Below are 12,694 nucleotides of genomic sequence, written 5' to 3'. Positions count from 1 at the left end.
AACTTGCCTAAAGGTGAGATGACCTTTTGGGGTTCCTGATTCATGAAAGAGTCTGCAAGACATTCTTCAGGACAAGCAGATAGTGACTGCCTTTGAAATTTCCTGCTTTGTGGAAATGTCTGCTGGAAACTATGGGCCTGTAGGCTGAAGATGGATGCCCCAATGGTACCTTGAAACTTTGGGTGACTGTACAGGCAGCGAGATGTCTCTGTCATTTCTAGAGTTTTGAAAGTTGCTTACTTTTTGTTTGCTTAGGTAATATTGTATTCTTCTGGAGTTTTTGATGGAGTTGAAGAATAGATAGATAGTTATAGTTTTCCATTGTTATGATAAAAGATAAAATAGATATAAATATTGTAACTGTAATTCTTGCTTGATAACTGTTTTGTTATATGTAATTTTGCTATGTTAAAGTTAAAGCCTTCCTTTTTTTGTTTATGCAGAAAAAAGGGGAAGTGATGTGGGAGTGTCATATATCAATCTGTTGATTTCATTCGTTAAGTAATAAACAAACTGCTTGGCCTCATAGCTTAGAACATAGGTGGGTGGAGTAAACAGAACAGAATGCTGGGAGAAAGAGGAAGTGAGCTCAGAGATGCCATGCTCCCCTTTCCTGGGCAGACGCGATTGCTCTGCTCTCTGAGGCACTCATGATGAAGCTCCAACCCAGGATGGACATAGGCTAGAATCTTCCCGGTAAGCTTACCTTGGGGTGCTACACACCTTATTAGAAATGGGGTAGTCCAGGTGCAAGAGTTAGCCGAGAAGAGTCTAGATTTTATGGGCCAAGCAGTGTTTAAAAGAATACAGTGTCCATGTAATTATTTCGGGGCATAAGCTAGTAGGTGGCCGGGGTGCTGGGGACACAGCCCTGCCGCTCCTATTATTACAATCTATAACCCGTGCCCTGTACTGATATATGAGTAGTCAGTGGTACCATAAAGACACTCAGTGTCTCAGAACATGTGAGAAAGAAACACAACCATGAACCCAAATATCTTTCTGTCCTAAAACTGGTTCTAAACACTGACCTATAGGCAAATATTAATAGGATGTGACTGAGAGTCCTTCACTGTAATCTGCTTCTGCTCCTGTAGCTCTGGGGACCAACAATGATGCAGCTCGTGGGTGTGACATGGTGAAGCTGCCAATCTGCAGACAACAACTTTCTTAGCAAGATATTCTTCTACCTTTCTGTATTTGAGAAGTCACTCTCACACTCTAGCCTATGCTCGTTAGGAACAGCATTCTGGACTTGGTATTTGTCTTCAGAAACTGAGTAGATGCTTCTGATGCAGAGGAGGCTCATAAAATCATTGAGCAGACCTTATGACTTCCAGTATGTATACTGGTAGCAAATTGCATACCAGGTACCTTCAAGTGCAGATGTCCACTACGATGTTTTTCTGCATCTGCCCCAATTATACTCATATATTGGCCTCTCCCATCACATCCTCTTAGGTCTACCACTCTTAGATAATTGTTCCTTCCTGCTTCAAGGACCAACTCCCATCATAGGTAGCAATATTAAGCAGTGTCAGCATGTGGTGTGTGACTGTGTAACTGAAGTATAAGCAGATTATGTCTCACATATCAGCCTCTCCATTGCATCCTAACTGGTCCAACTCCCTATAAGTAATTACTGTTCTCTCCATGAAGGAATAATCGGCATAGCAGCACCAATGAACAGTATAAGCTTGAGGTGTGTTATTGTATATATAGCTGAAGCATAAACATATTGTGCCTCACATATCAGCCTCCACCATTCTTTCCTAAAAGATCCATCTTCGTGTAAGTAAACATTCTTCTCTCCACTAAGGGACAATCCCCGTCATACAATCATTGAGCAGTGTCATCATAGGGTGTGTTACTGTGTTACTGAAGGACAAACACACCATTCAGTCAGAAGGGCTCTGCATGATGAAGGTGGTATCACTATTGATACTGTCTCTTCCCCAGCAGTGCTGTACTAAGTGTGTTTTTTTTTTCCAAATGACAGTCAAGCTGACAGTTCCCTTGAATGCTCTACAGGTGTCTAAGTTCCAACTCACACCCATCTTCACACTTTCATTACTAACATCTCTAAATAGAAATGTTATTTTTGTTTTACTTTGTCAATGTGATGAAGTGTGTTGGCCCATCCATCTCATAATTTGCAGAGTTTAGCATTTTGTACATTTTTATACCACTACATAAAATTCATTAACCTCTACTTTGTAAATGCTCAGAGTCTACACCCTTTCTTCAATGATTCACCTTTATATTCTTCAAATCACAGGCACCATAGGTTCCCATTCAAATTTTTAAAAATGCCGTTTCACTTAGAATACACAAGGGGCATGTCCTTTGGAGGCCATGGGAAGAACGCTGTGCTTGGGATGTGGCTTAACTGTGCCCTGCCCAGCCAGTGGTGGGCAATTGTTCACTCATTATGACAGCTTGGAGGGGATTTGGGGGTCTTTTAAGATGTGTTTGTGACCAACTCTAACCATAGAAACTTTCCAATTGAGGCTTGTAAAAACTCTGATAAGACATGTGAGTTCCTATACACGTGCTGGAGTAAATGACAGATCAGAAAGCTTTAAATCCCAGTCCTCATTAAAATGTTTGCCCTGTTCCCCTCATACATCAACCTCTTCCATTAATATTTGTTACTTATCTCTAAGTACTTGATTTTCTTTGATGGTGAACTCCCATCATAAGAAGCAACATCAAGCATTTTTAATTGTCTTCTGAAATTTTGTGATTAAAGAATAAGTGTATTATTATGACACTCAATACCTTGTGGCCACAATGAAGTTACATATACAGCATATCATCTGTATAGCTTTCCTTCAAATTATAATAAAAGATACAAAATTGAACAGAGTCTGAATTCAATTGTCCAGATTTACCACATCCTAATCCCATGATCTAATTACTTTTATTAGTAGTATCTCTGAATACAAACTTATTTTGCTTGTTGATATGTCCATATGAAATGGATCTACAGACTGTCTAAGGAAATGCAGAATTCTACATATGGAACTCATTCTTCTTCTCTCTCATCCAGGAAATTTGTTCTTTACTTATGTTCTTATAACATACATGCTCACAGATCATTTTTTTATGATTTCTACTTTTGTTATTAATGCTACAGACATTTTAGGTATTTATTAGTAATATGAAGCTTAATCTCATAGGAAATGGTCAAGGGCATGAATTTGATGGGTGTGGCGACAGTAACCTGATTTGAATTTGTTTGAACTCTTTCCTCCCCTATGCTTCAAGTGATTGGTGCTTGTTCCTCATGGTAGAAATTTGGAAATTTTGTGTGAGTTTTAATAGCCAAAGCTTAGGGGATGCCCCTGGGAATATTGAGGCCATAGTCTCTGATGGCAGGTCGGAGAGATGGCTAACTGTTTTAAGTGCATACTATTCTTGAAAATGAGGCCTTGGTTCATTTCCAAGCATGCATGTACAGCAGCTCTCAACAACCTGGAATCCAAATGGAGAGGATCTGAAGCTCTCTTCTTATCTCATTGGGCATTTGCACATACCCCACACATATAAATAATTTTAAATGAAACAAGTCTTTTATAATGAAGATGTATTTGGCTCAAGGAAAGAATTTTCTGATATGCTATAAAGGACTGAAAATTAAAGAGAAACACAATGAAATACCAGAATATGTTCACTGAATTGTAAAAGTATCAACAACACCAAGTTCTGGATAGAAGGTGCAGCTGGAGTTCTTACACATAGTGAGTGGAACACAAGTCTACAGACACTTATGTGATCAGGTAAGATTTCCCAACAATAAATAACAGAGGCTTATCATTGGAATTATCAAACAAGCTCCTAAGAATTCATCAAATTAAGTTAAAATATACTGCCATGAAATTTTCTACACAAGTACCAGGAGCTAAAGCCCATTGACAGAGCCTTACCTAGAGACTTACTTAGCATGCATAAGGCCCTGGAATCCATCATCAGCACCTCAGAAGCATTATTTTAAAAGTTGCCCCCTCTTAATTCCTTTGCCAATCTAGAAGTGATCAGAATGTTCCACACAGGTAAGTAGATAAGTAAATAATGGAACATCTACATAAAGGAAAGAACATTTACTATCATTAATACATGAACACACTATGAGAAGTCATGCAAGAAGCCTAAACAATAACAGAATGACATTGGTCTAATAGAGCCTGTAATCTTTCAGTTAAGTAAATGCTGTGAGACAAAACTCATAGCTGTGGTTGGCAACCTGTTAGCTGAAACCCCTTGGGATGATGTATATCAGATATACTCCACATCAGGTATTAGATTACAAATCACAATAGTAGCAACATTACAGTTATAAAGTAGCAACAAAATAATTTTATGGTTTGAGGGTCACCACAACATGGGGAACTGTATTAAAGTGTGAAAACAATAGGAATATTCAGAAGCACTGCCCTATAGTGAGAGCAAAAAAGACTGGTCTTTTCTGGGAGTGATGGCAGGAAATGAGAGGACACAGGATGGATAGAGGATCATCAGTGCTAATATACATATGAGTCTGAGAACAAATGCATGCATTTGCTTTTCTCAAATCTATTGAACTGGATTTGGGTTACCCAAGCCCTGTGGTGTCTTGCCAGGTACTGTTGCCTTCTCCCTGGCCCTCTCCCTCCCTGTGAGAATCATATCTCAGCCTGTTCCCCACAAGTGACTGTCTAGTCATAATGTGTGTCTGGAGGTTCGAGGCTCATCACCATTTTCACACACATATAACCTATAACATCTTATATACTGCTTCAATTTATGTCCTGTGGTTTTTAAGATTTTACTTTTAGTCATGTGTATGTGTCTCTATTCACCCATGCAAGTGGCTGCCTGCAGAGGCCAGAAGATTAGCAGATTCCCAGTATCTAGAGTAACACGTGGTTGAAAGCAGTCTCACATTAGGTCTGGAAACCAAATTTCAGGAGATTGCAAACGAGCAGTAAGTGTTTCCAACACCCGAGCACTCTCTACAGCCCTGTACACTGTTTATGTTTAAAAAATAAAAGGGGAAAGTGCAAATCTATAATGCAAAGAAAATGACTAGAAAGGGCAATGGGAACTCACAGAACATTAAAGAAGAACTTTATATCTCGGTTTGTTTGGAGTCTCTCTTGTTTGTACTTCAATTGATATTCTCAAATGTTCCAACATTTAAAATTAACATAGAATTCTATAGAAAATATAATTTAAATATAGGTAAGCCACGTATTAAAATTTTGAGTCCCTAAAAACTATGTAAATGTGACAAAAGTTTTGTTACAACAAGAACAAATTTGACCTGAGGTACCAGATTCACCAGAGATAAAGGAAGAGGAATGAAGAGGAAAGACATGTTATGGGATTATAATCAATGCTTTGAAATGGAGCCATGGGAAGACAACCTACTCACACTTTAACTGTGCTCAGACGTTGGGCTTTAAAGTAGAAACTGAACATTTAAAGTATTGAAATTTTTCAGGAGTTTTGGACTTTTAAGGTTGGATTTTTATAGTATAATGTTACTAGGATATTTTAAGGACAAGAATGGACAGGGAATGATTTAACAGTGAGTAACAGTGAGTTTTTTTTTATTCAACACTGATATTTTATTTTCTGAAGTTTATCATAATTTTACAAAACAGAACAAAACAAAAAAGCAGGTATCAAAAACAGCAGTTTACATAATTTCTGCACTGGTTCTCACCTCAGTCAGTGACTCTGGAACTGGTGTCTTGTGTAAAGACTAGCCAGGCTGATTCCCTCTCGAACATGTGCGTTCATGTGATTGCTCTTAGCTGCTTCATAATAGTAACTTTTTACAAGCACCGGTCATTTTTGAGAACCAATTTGGTTTGTCCAACAAAGTAAACACTTTTTTTTTTTTTCTGTGTGGCATTTTTCTTTCTTAAAAAACACTGAGCTGAAACACAGACTATGTATTTGTTTGGATCAGAACCAAATTTTCTGAGCTCCCCATTACCTGAAGAACACTGAAGACATCACTGGGCATATGAAATGACAGTGAATACCTGTGGAAATGTCTAAGGCAGCGATCTTGCTTCTGAAGAAAGTAGGATTTCATCCAGAGGCTGATAGAGTTTGAATTACATCAGTTTTCGATGTTTTTTCTCTGACTTGGGATGGTTTCCCCAGACAGCCTTATTATCAGAAGGAAAATGTGATGCTTGTGTCAAAGAGGTGCTGTATTTTGCAAATACATTTATTTAGAGCAAGACTGCTTGCTCTGGACCCTGGGTCACCACAAAGAGATTGAGAGGCCATGATAATTGGAGGCTAACAGGAAGTAGCACACTTACACTCACAGCATCATCTGGAGGCAAGCAGAAATAAAGCTGGAAACTGGTAGTGGGACTCACCCACTACTTGCTCTGGAAACACGTTTTGCTTAAATAAGGGAAGTGTGGTCCATTTTTGCAATGTTAATAGCTGCCAGTCTCTCATTTTTAAAAATAAAGATCACTTTCTGACTAGCATGAGTTAGGAAACTGGCCTCAAATTTGATCATATCTCTCAGTGTTGGTTAAAAACAAAGTAAAACCCTTAAACTAGCCAAAAGAGTTAAAAATTGCACAAACTTGAATATAAATTACAGAATGGTATATATATTATCGACATGATTATGAAAGGATCAAACACTCCCATTAAAACAAAATTTTCTTCACATTATTTCAATTTTCATTAAGGAAACTGATATGTAATTTTCTTCTTTATAGATATGAAAAAGGAAACAGGAAAGCAAAGCTGAGAGAAACAGATGCTACCCACAGAGCAGTGGTGCCATTTGGTTGTTTTGGTCTTTGTACCAGCAACTCCCACTGCTGTGAACGCCGTCCAGTTCCAGCTGGAGGATTACACAGTTTTTCTTGCAGGCAAAACACGAACGATGGACCCTACTCCTCCAGGAGCAAGTGCTTTTTCATGCCACTGTAGCAACATAGCTCTGCTACTGTCGGATGGGCTCTCGAAGCCTTTATAAATATACTTCATTAGCAGGTCCACACCATTCTTGTCCAGAGACTGAATGGCCTTTTCAATATCATTAGCTTTAAAAGAGATGAGCACTTTCAAGACAATGCTGCCTGCCCGGTCCTTCACGGCCTGACTCTTCATGTTTCCTTGTCGCAGGCATGAGTCCACCTCGCCCTCGTCGGGCCCGGCTTGGCCATCGCTGCCGTCCTCCTGGTCCACGAACTTGTTCTCATCATATTCGTCCACGTCCACCTTCCGGAAGCGGGCCGAAGACACCGTGTTCTTCGACATCCTGGATTGCGACGCGATGATGGCCTCCCCTTGGCGGTGCCTCTTCGCCTTTCCCAGTGAGATGTTTGTATGTCAAATTGGCAAGGGATCAATTTTCCTAGTGAACTTCAGTTGTCAGATTGATACAACCTAGGTTCAACTGAGAGGATGCATGTCAATTAGCAAATTACTTAAATCAGATTGGGTTATGGACTTGTCTTTGGGTGGGTGGCCTGATCCTCTGTGACAGGCATGATTCTTAAGCTAGAGCCCTGAACTGTATGGGAACGCTAGCTAAGCATGAAGGAATGAGCTGTAAACAGTCTTCTCTGTGGTTGCTGCCCCAGGTCCTGCTTTAGTTTCTGTCATGACTGCTTCAGTGATGGACACATGGAAGTGGAAGACAGATAAATCCTTTCTTCTCATCAGCTGCTTTTTATCAGAGTAACTCACCAAGCCGCAGTAAAAGAAACCAGAACATTATCCAAATGACTTATTTAGGAAACATTCATTAATTTGCAGAAGCACTCGAAAGACAACTAAAATGTAAGAAGATCAAGGACATAGGATATACTATTCAGTTGTTCTAATGCAATGACACAGGTGTTAACACGGGATAGAAAAAGTTTCATTTCATAAACATTGAAAGAAAATGCTATAAACATTAACAATCTCATCTAAGTCTCACCAGTTGATCCCATATAACAAGCACAAGGGAAGGAAGACCAGCACAGTTAGTGCAGTGATCACATACAACCTGGGCACCTTTGTGAATCACAGAGGACCCTGGAAAGCAGGGTCAGGCTGGACCCTGAAAAAAGCACAAATACAATTAAGCAAGCAAAATGATGAAATCTATGCTCTTTTGCCTCCCAGACCAAAACCATTAGAGAAGAAACCATAAGACTCCATTCTTGGATGCTCTAGAGCAGAGGCAATGCCCATTGAGGGATTCACATGGCAGCTGGTATGTGTCTCCAGCTTCCTCAGAGATACCAGATGAGCCACAAAACAGACAAGCAGCACTTAGCACTAATAATGTCAAGCAGGTTCAGACCTGCAAGGTAAGAAAAAGTGAACAAAACTTTCAAATAATTGGGGATGATGGTGTAAATTAGCATTTTCTTTCAACATTTGTGAAATGAAACCTTTTCTATCCTGTATGAACACCTGAGTCATTGCATTAGAGCAACTGAATAGTATATATTCAGTGATAATATATATTCTGCAGTGAATACAAAGTCTTAAAACAGAGAAAAGAGAAGTAGGCCCTGACCGGTCGAAGATGTACACAGATAAGGCATTCCTGTGCATGTCGAAGCCCAGAAACCACAACATTGACATTTCCTGCTACCCCCAACCAGGGAAATGATGATGACAAAAAAATTCAGGGTAAGTTCCTGGTGTCACAAGATGTGGTTAGAATGTAGTAACTTCTATTTACTGTGGTAATATCAGTCCTGCAGGTTGGGCTAGTTGGGCCCATGCTTAAAAACTCTCAATTAAACCTAGTGCAATGTAACCTCCTTGGAATCTAAGATAAGGACCCTAGTAAAACCTCCTAGTAATGGCAAATATGGAGCCTGAACTGTTCCTCTTCTGTAATTAGGCAAGGCTTCCAGTGGTGGTACTGGGACATGAATCCAGTCACAAAATCTTCTACCTACAATTTGTCCTGCCTGTGCAATATTCTGGGGGTAAAGGTGGCACAGAACTTGTGTTTGTGGCCCATCAGTAACTTGTCCAACTTGTCACACCATGAGAGGGAGCCATTCTTGACATTGTCCAGATGACCAGAAAGCAGAGGTTGTATACCCTAGAGACTTAGGATAGAACCAAAGACAAGTAGAAAAAAAGCCAATGAAACATTTCCTAGTGACATTCTACTATACTCAGAGACCTGAGCCTAGCATAATATTCATCAGCAACTGATGGGAACAGATGCAGAGACCCACAGTCAAACATTAGGCAGAGCTCAAAGAACCCTATTTGGTAAATGGGGAGGAAGGATTGTAGAAGCCAGAGGGTTTGAAGCTATCACAAGAACACTCTGCACAGAGTCAATTAAGCATGACTCATAAGGGTTCACAGAGACTGAAGGAACAATTAGGAAGAATGTAAGCTATGTCTTCTGTATATATGTTATGATTGTGTATCTTGGTGTTCTTATGGGACTCCTAAAAGTGGGACCAGGAGCTCGGAATCTTTTGTTTGATTTTGGTACCCTTTTACTCCTAGTTGGTTGCCTCAGTCAGCCTTGATATGAGGATATGAGCCTAGTTTGGGGAAATGGTTTCAAGACAGGGTTTCTGCCTAGTTTTATTATAGCTTGTTATGCTTTGTTTGGTTGATATCCCTTGGAATTCTGCCATTTTCTAAAGGGAAAAAGAGGAAGAGTGGATCTGGAGGAGAAGAGAGATGAAGTGCAGGAGGAAATGGGAGGATTGGAGCAAGGGAAAAATACAGTGGGGATTTAATATCTGAGAGATTAAAAAAGGATAAAAAGAACTCTCCAGTAGTGTTTCCCAAAAGAATATTAAGACAAGAGCACATGTTCTGTATATTCTGACTTGTAGAACCACACTGACTGGTGGAGATGATTGTCCCTAATTCATAAACAAGGAAACCAGGAATGCAGAAATTAAGAAATGTATAAAACCCTGAAATTACTTCAAATTTCTTTCAAATCCAATTTATATTGGACTTGGGCTTTATGCAAAACATGTCCTCTGCTGTAGTAAGACTCCAGTGTAGCCACTCAACAGCTGAGAATGAATGAGAAGGAAACAGGACTCTGAATCCAACTTTCCTTTTCTCATTGAACTCAGGTTTCTTCCCAGGTACAGGTGTATGGAATGTGCAGCATGACCAATGGCTGTCCTGAGTCACTGTGATAGATATCAAGTGGGAAAATCAATGGTAATATTTTGTGTGTGATCTAACAAACAAGGCTTACCTGAAAATCAGAGTGTGCAGCTAAGCCACTAGTTAGCTGTAGAGGCCAGGCACTGGTGGTGTACACCTTCAATCCCAGGACTCAGGAGGCAGAGGCAGCTGGATTTCTATGAGTTCAAGGCCACCCTGTGCTACACTAGATTGATCCATGTGGCATCTTAGATTAATGAAGACAAATTGTAATAAATATTTGCACAACTTTAATGGAAAAACCAGATTCACGAAACCAAGGTTTCCTTGGAGCACAGGAAACAGGAAGGGAAGCGCAGGCTTCTGCATGAGCAATTTATCAGCAAACATTCGCCAGAGGCAAGTCCACCCCCTTAGGGGCTGGCCTAACCCTACAGATCCAGTCTAAAAGACAAACAGAGCCAGGTGGTAGTGGCTCATACTTTAATCCCAGTACTTGGGGCCACATTCTTTTAATCCCAGCACTAGGGAAGTGGAGACAGGAAAGGATATGGCTGGGCAGAGAGAGGAACATAAGTTGGGTGGAGAAAGGAACTCATGGCATTCAGTCTGAGGATTAGTGGAGACAGGATCTTTCCCACTTTGGTCTGAGGTAAAAGGTCTCTCAAATGGCTGCTCCTTTACTTCTCTTATCTTCCAATATTTATCCTAGTATCTGAATCCAGGTTTTTATTATTTAGACCAATTAGAAATTATGTAACAAAAAACACATGAAAATCCTTAATGAGAATTATATTTTTTACTTTTCTGTTGTGATGAAAGGCAACTTGTGGATGAAAGGATTTGATTGGGTTTATGCTTCCAGAGACATACAGTCCACCAGTATGGGGAGGCAAGGCAGCAAGCAGCAGCCATGGAGAGAAAGCTGATCACTCACATCCCCATATGAAAACATGAATGAGAGTGAGCAAGAATGTCACTTGACAGGAGGCTTTTACACTCAAAGCCTCCCCACCCACCGATAAATACTTCCTCAGCAAGGCCAGTCCACCTAAACTTCCCCAACAGCACCATCAACTGGGACCAAGGGCTCAAATAGCTGAGGTGATAGAAAACAACAAAATTCAAGCCAGTGCAAGAGTCAGGGAGAGAATGTGATTTTTTATTAAGATTACCATGAGAAAAGTCAGACCTATTAGTGGGTTTCCATTTCTCATGCTGTAAACCAGAATGAAGGAAGGCTTTGGAGGATACCAAGGCATTTCCTGCTTTCTGTTACCTATGTCAGTGTGCAGCTCTCTACAAGCGTAGAGAGAACAGTTAATAGATTTGTGTTTAACTGATAAATAAATGAATCAAAGGCCAAACAGTAGTTGAAATTTTGTAAGAAATATTGAGCAAATATTCAAAATAAATTCAATTTTAGAAAACACTTGTAAAGATTGAAGGATTGCCATTATTTGTAAATGGAGACTGCTTCTGTTTCCTGGCAACCCAGACCCAAATAATTACAGAGAAACTATATTAATTATAACATTGTTTGGCCTGTTAGCTTAGGCTTCTAATTAACTAACTCTTAAATCTTTAATTAGCACATTTTTATTGATCTATGTATCAACACAAGGCTGTAGACTACTGGTAAGCTTCCAGCATCTTTCTCTCTGGGCACCTACATGACATCTGCCTTGACTCAACCTACTCTCTTGATATATCTGTTTGGATTTCCTGCCTGACTTTGCTAAGCCATTGATGAGGAAAGCCTTGTTAGCCAATAATCTTTAAGAGTTGGAATCTAGTTTAGGCATGGCTTTCTGGGACTGGGAGATAAAAACCTGTGCACTACCCAGGTGCTCTCTCTGTGTAGTTTCCCCCATGGTCAAGCAGAGCCTGGATCTTTTGTGCCTGTAGCATGTGTTTTCCCCTTATTGTAAAAAAACTGTATTTGTCTATCTTTAAGCTAGTCTGGTTATTTCCACATCTAGGTAACAGCAACAAGCCATTGGCCAAAACAACTTTATTCATCAATCAATAAAAGCAACACATATGCAGAAGAATGATATAGATATGAATAATTTGCATTGGTATGGATTTTATGGTCAATTTTGTTATATGTATATGTATTTTTGATCTTGATTAAGGTATTGTAATTGTGTAGTTCATTTAAAAATGTAATGTATAATTAGGAACTATAGGTTGTTAATGGATAATCATTGCTAATAGTTAAGCTTGTAGTCATGTTAATTAGATTTTCTAGATATATAGAGATATATTTCAGTTAGATAGGCATTCTTGATATCTTTCAAAGACTGCAGAATATGGCATTTAAAATATTTTAATAACTTAGGACTTTTCATGACAAGGAGACACGTCTGCTCCTGGCAGCACCAGCTACTTCAAGAGGAAGATGGGCATCGAAGAGGATCCTTATGGAGTTGGATAGTCATTTGGGCAAGAAACTGCTCTTGCCTGGACTGTTGCATAAACTGGACACAGAACCCGCAGAGAGAGGACTACTGGACTTGCCTAAAGGTGAGATGGTCTTTCGGGGTTCCTGATTCATGAA

The 12,694-nt window shown here is 39.6% G+C and overlaps 1 protein-coding gene and 1 pseudogene across 1 annotated transcript; both read right to left on the bottom strand.

Moving 5' to 3' along the window:
- The window catches only part of LOC126488578 (mas-related G-protein coupled receptor member B2-like), a 17,459-nt pseudogene extending 16,150 nt beyond the window's left edge, over positions 1-1,309 (bottom strand).
- Positions 1,310-6,777: 5,468 nt separating this feature from the next.
- Positions 6,778-7,334, bottom strand: LOC126488562 (actin-related protein 2/3 complex subunit 5-like). Its single transcript, XM_050122113.1, has one exon. The coding sequence runs from the start codon at positions 7,285-7,287 to the stop codon at positions 6,877-6,879; it is 411 nt and encodes a 136-aa protein (XP_049978070.1). The 5' UTR covers positions 7,288-7,334; the 3' UTR covers positions 6,778-6,876.
- Positions 7,335-12,694: the final 5,360 nt, after the last annotated feature.

The sequence above is a fragment of the Alexandromys fortis genome, unplaced genomic scaffold (genome assembly GCF_014885135.2).
Source record: "Alexandromys fortis isolate MF-2015 unplaced genomic scaffold, M_Fortis_MF-2015_v1.1 scaffold_170, whole genome shotgun sequence".
NCBI classification, from domain to species: domain Eukaryota; kingdom Metazoa; phylum Chordata; class Mammalia; order Rodentia; family Cricetidae; genus Alexandromys; species Alexandromys fortis.
This window is presented reverse-complemented; position numbering and strand designations above follow the sequence as displayed.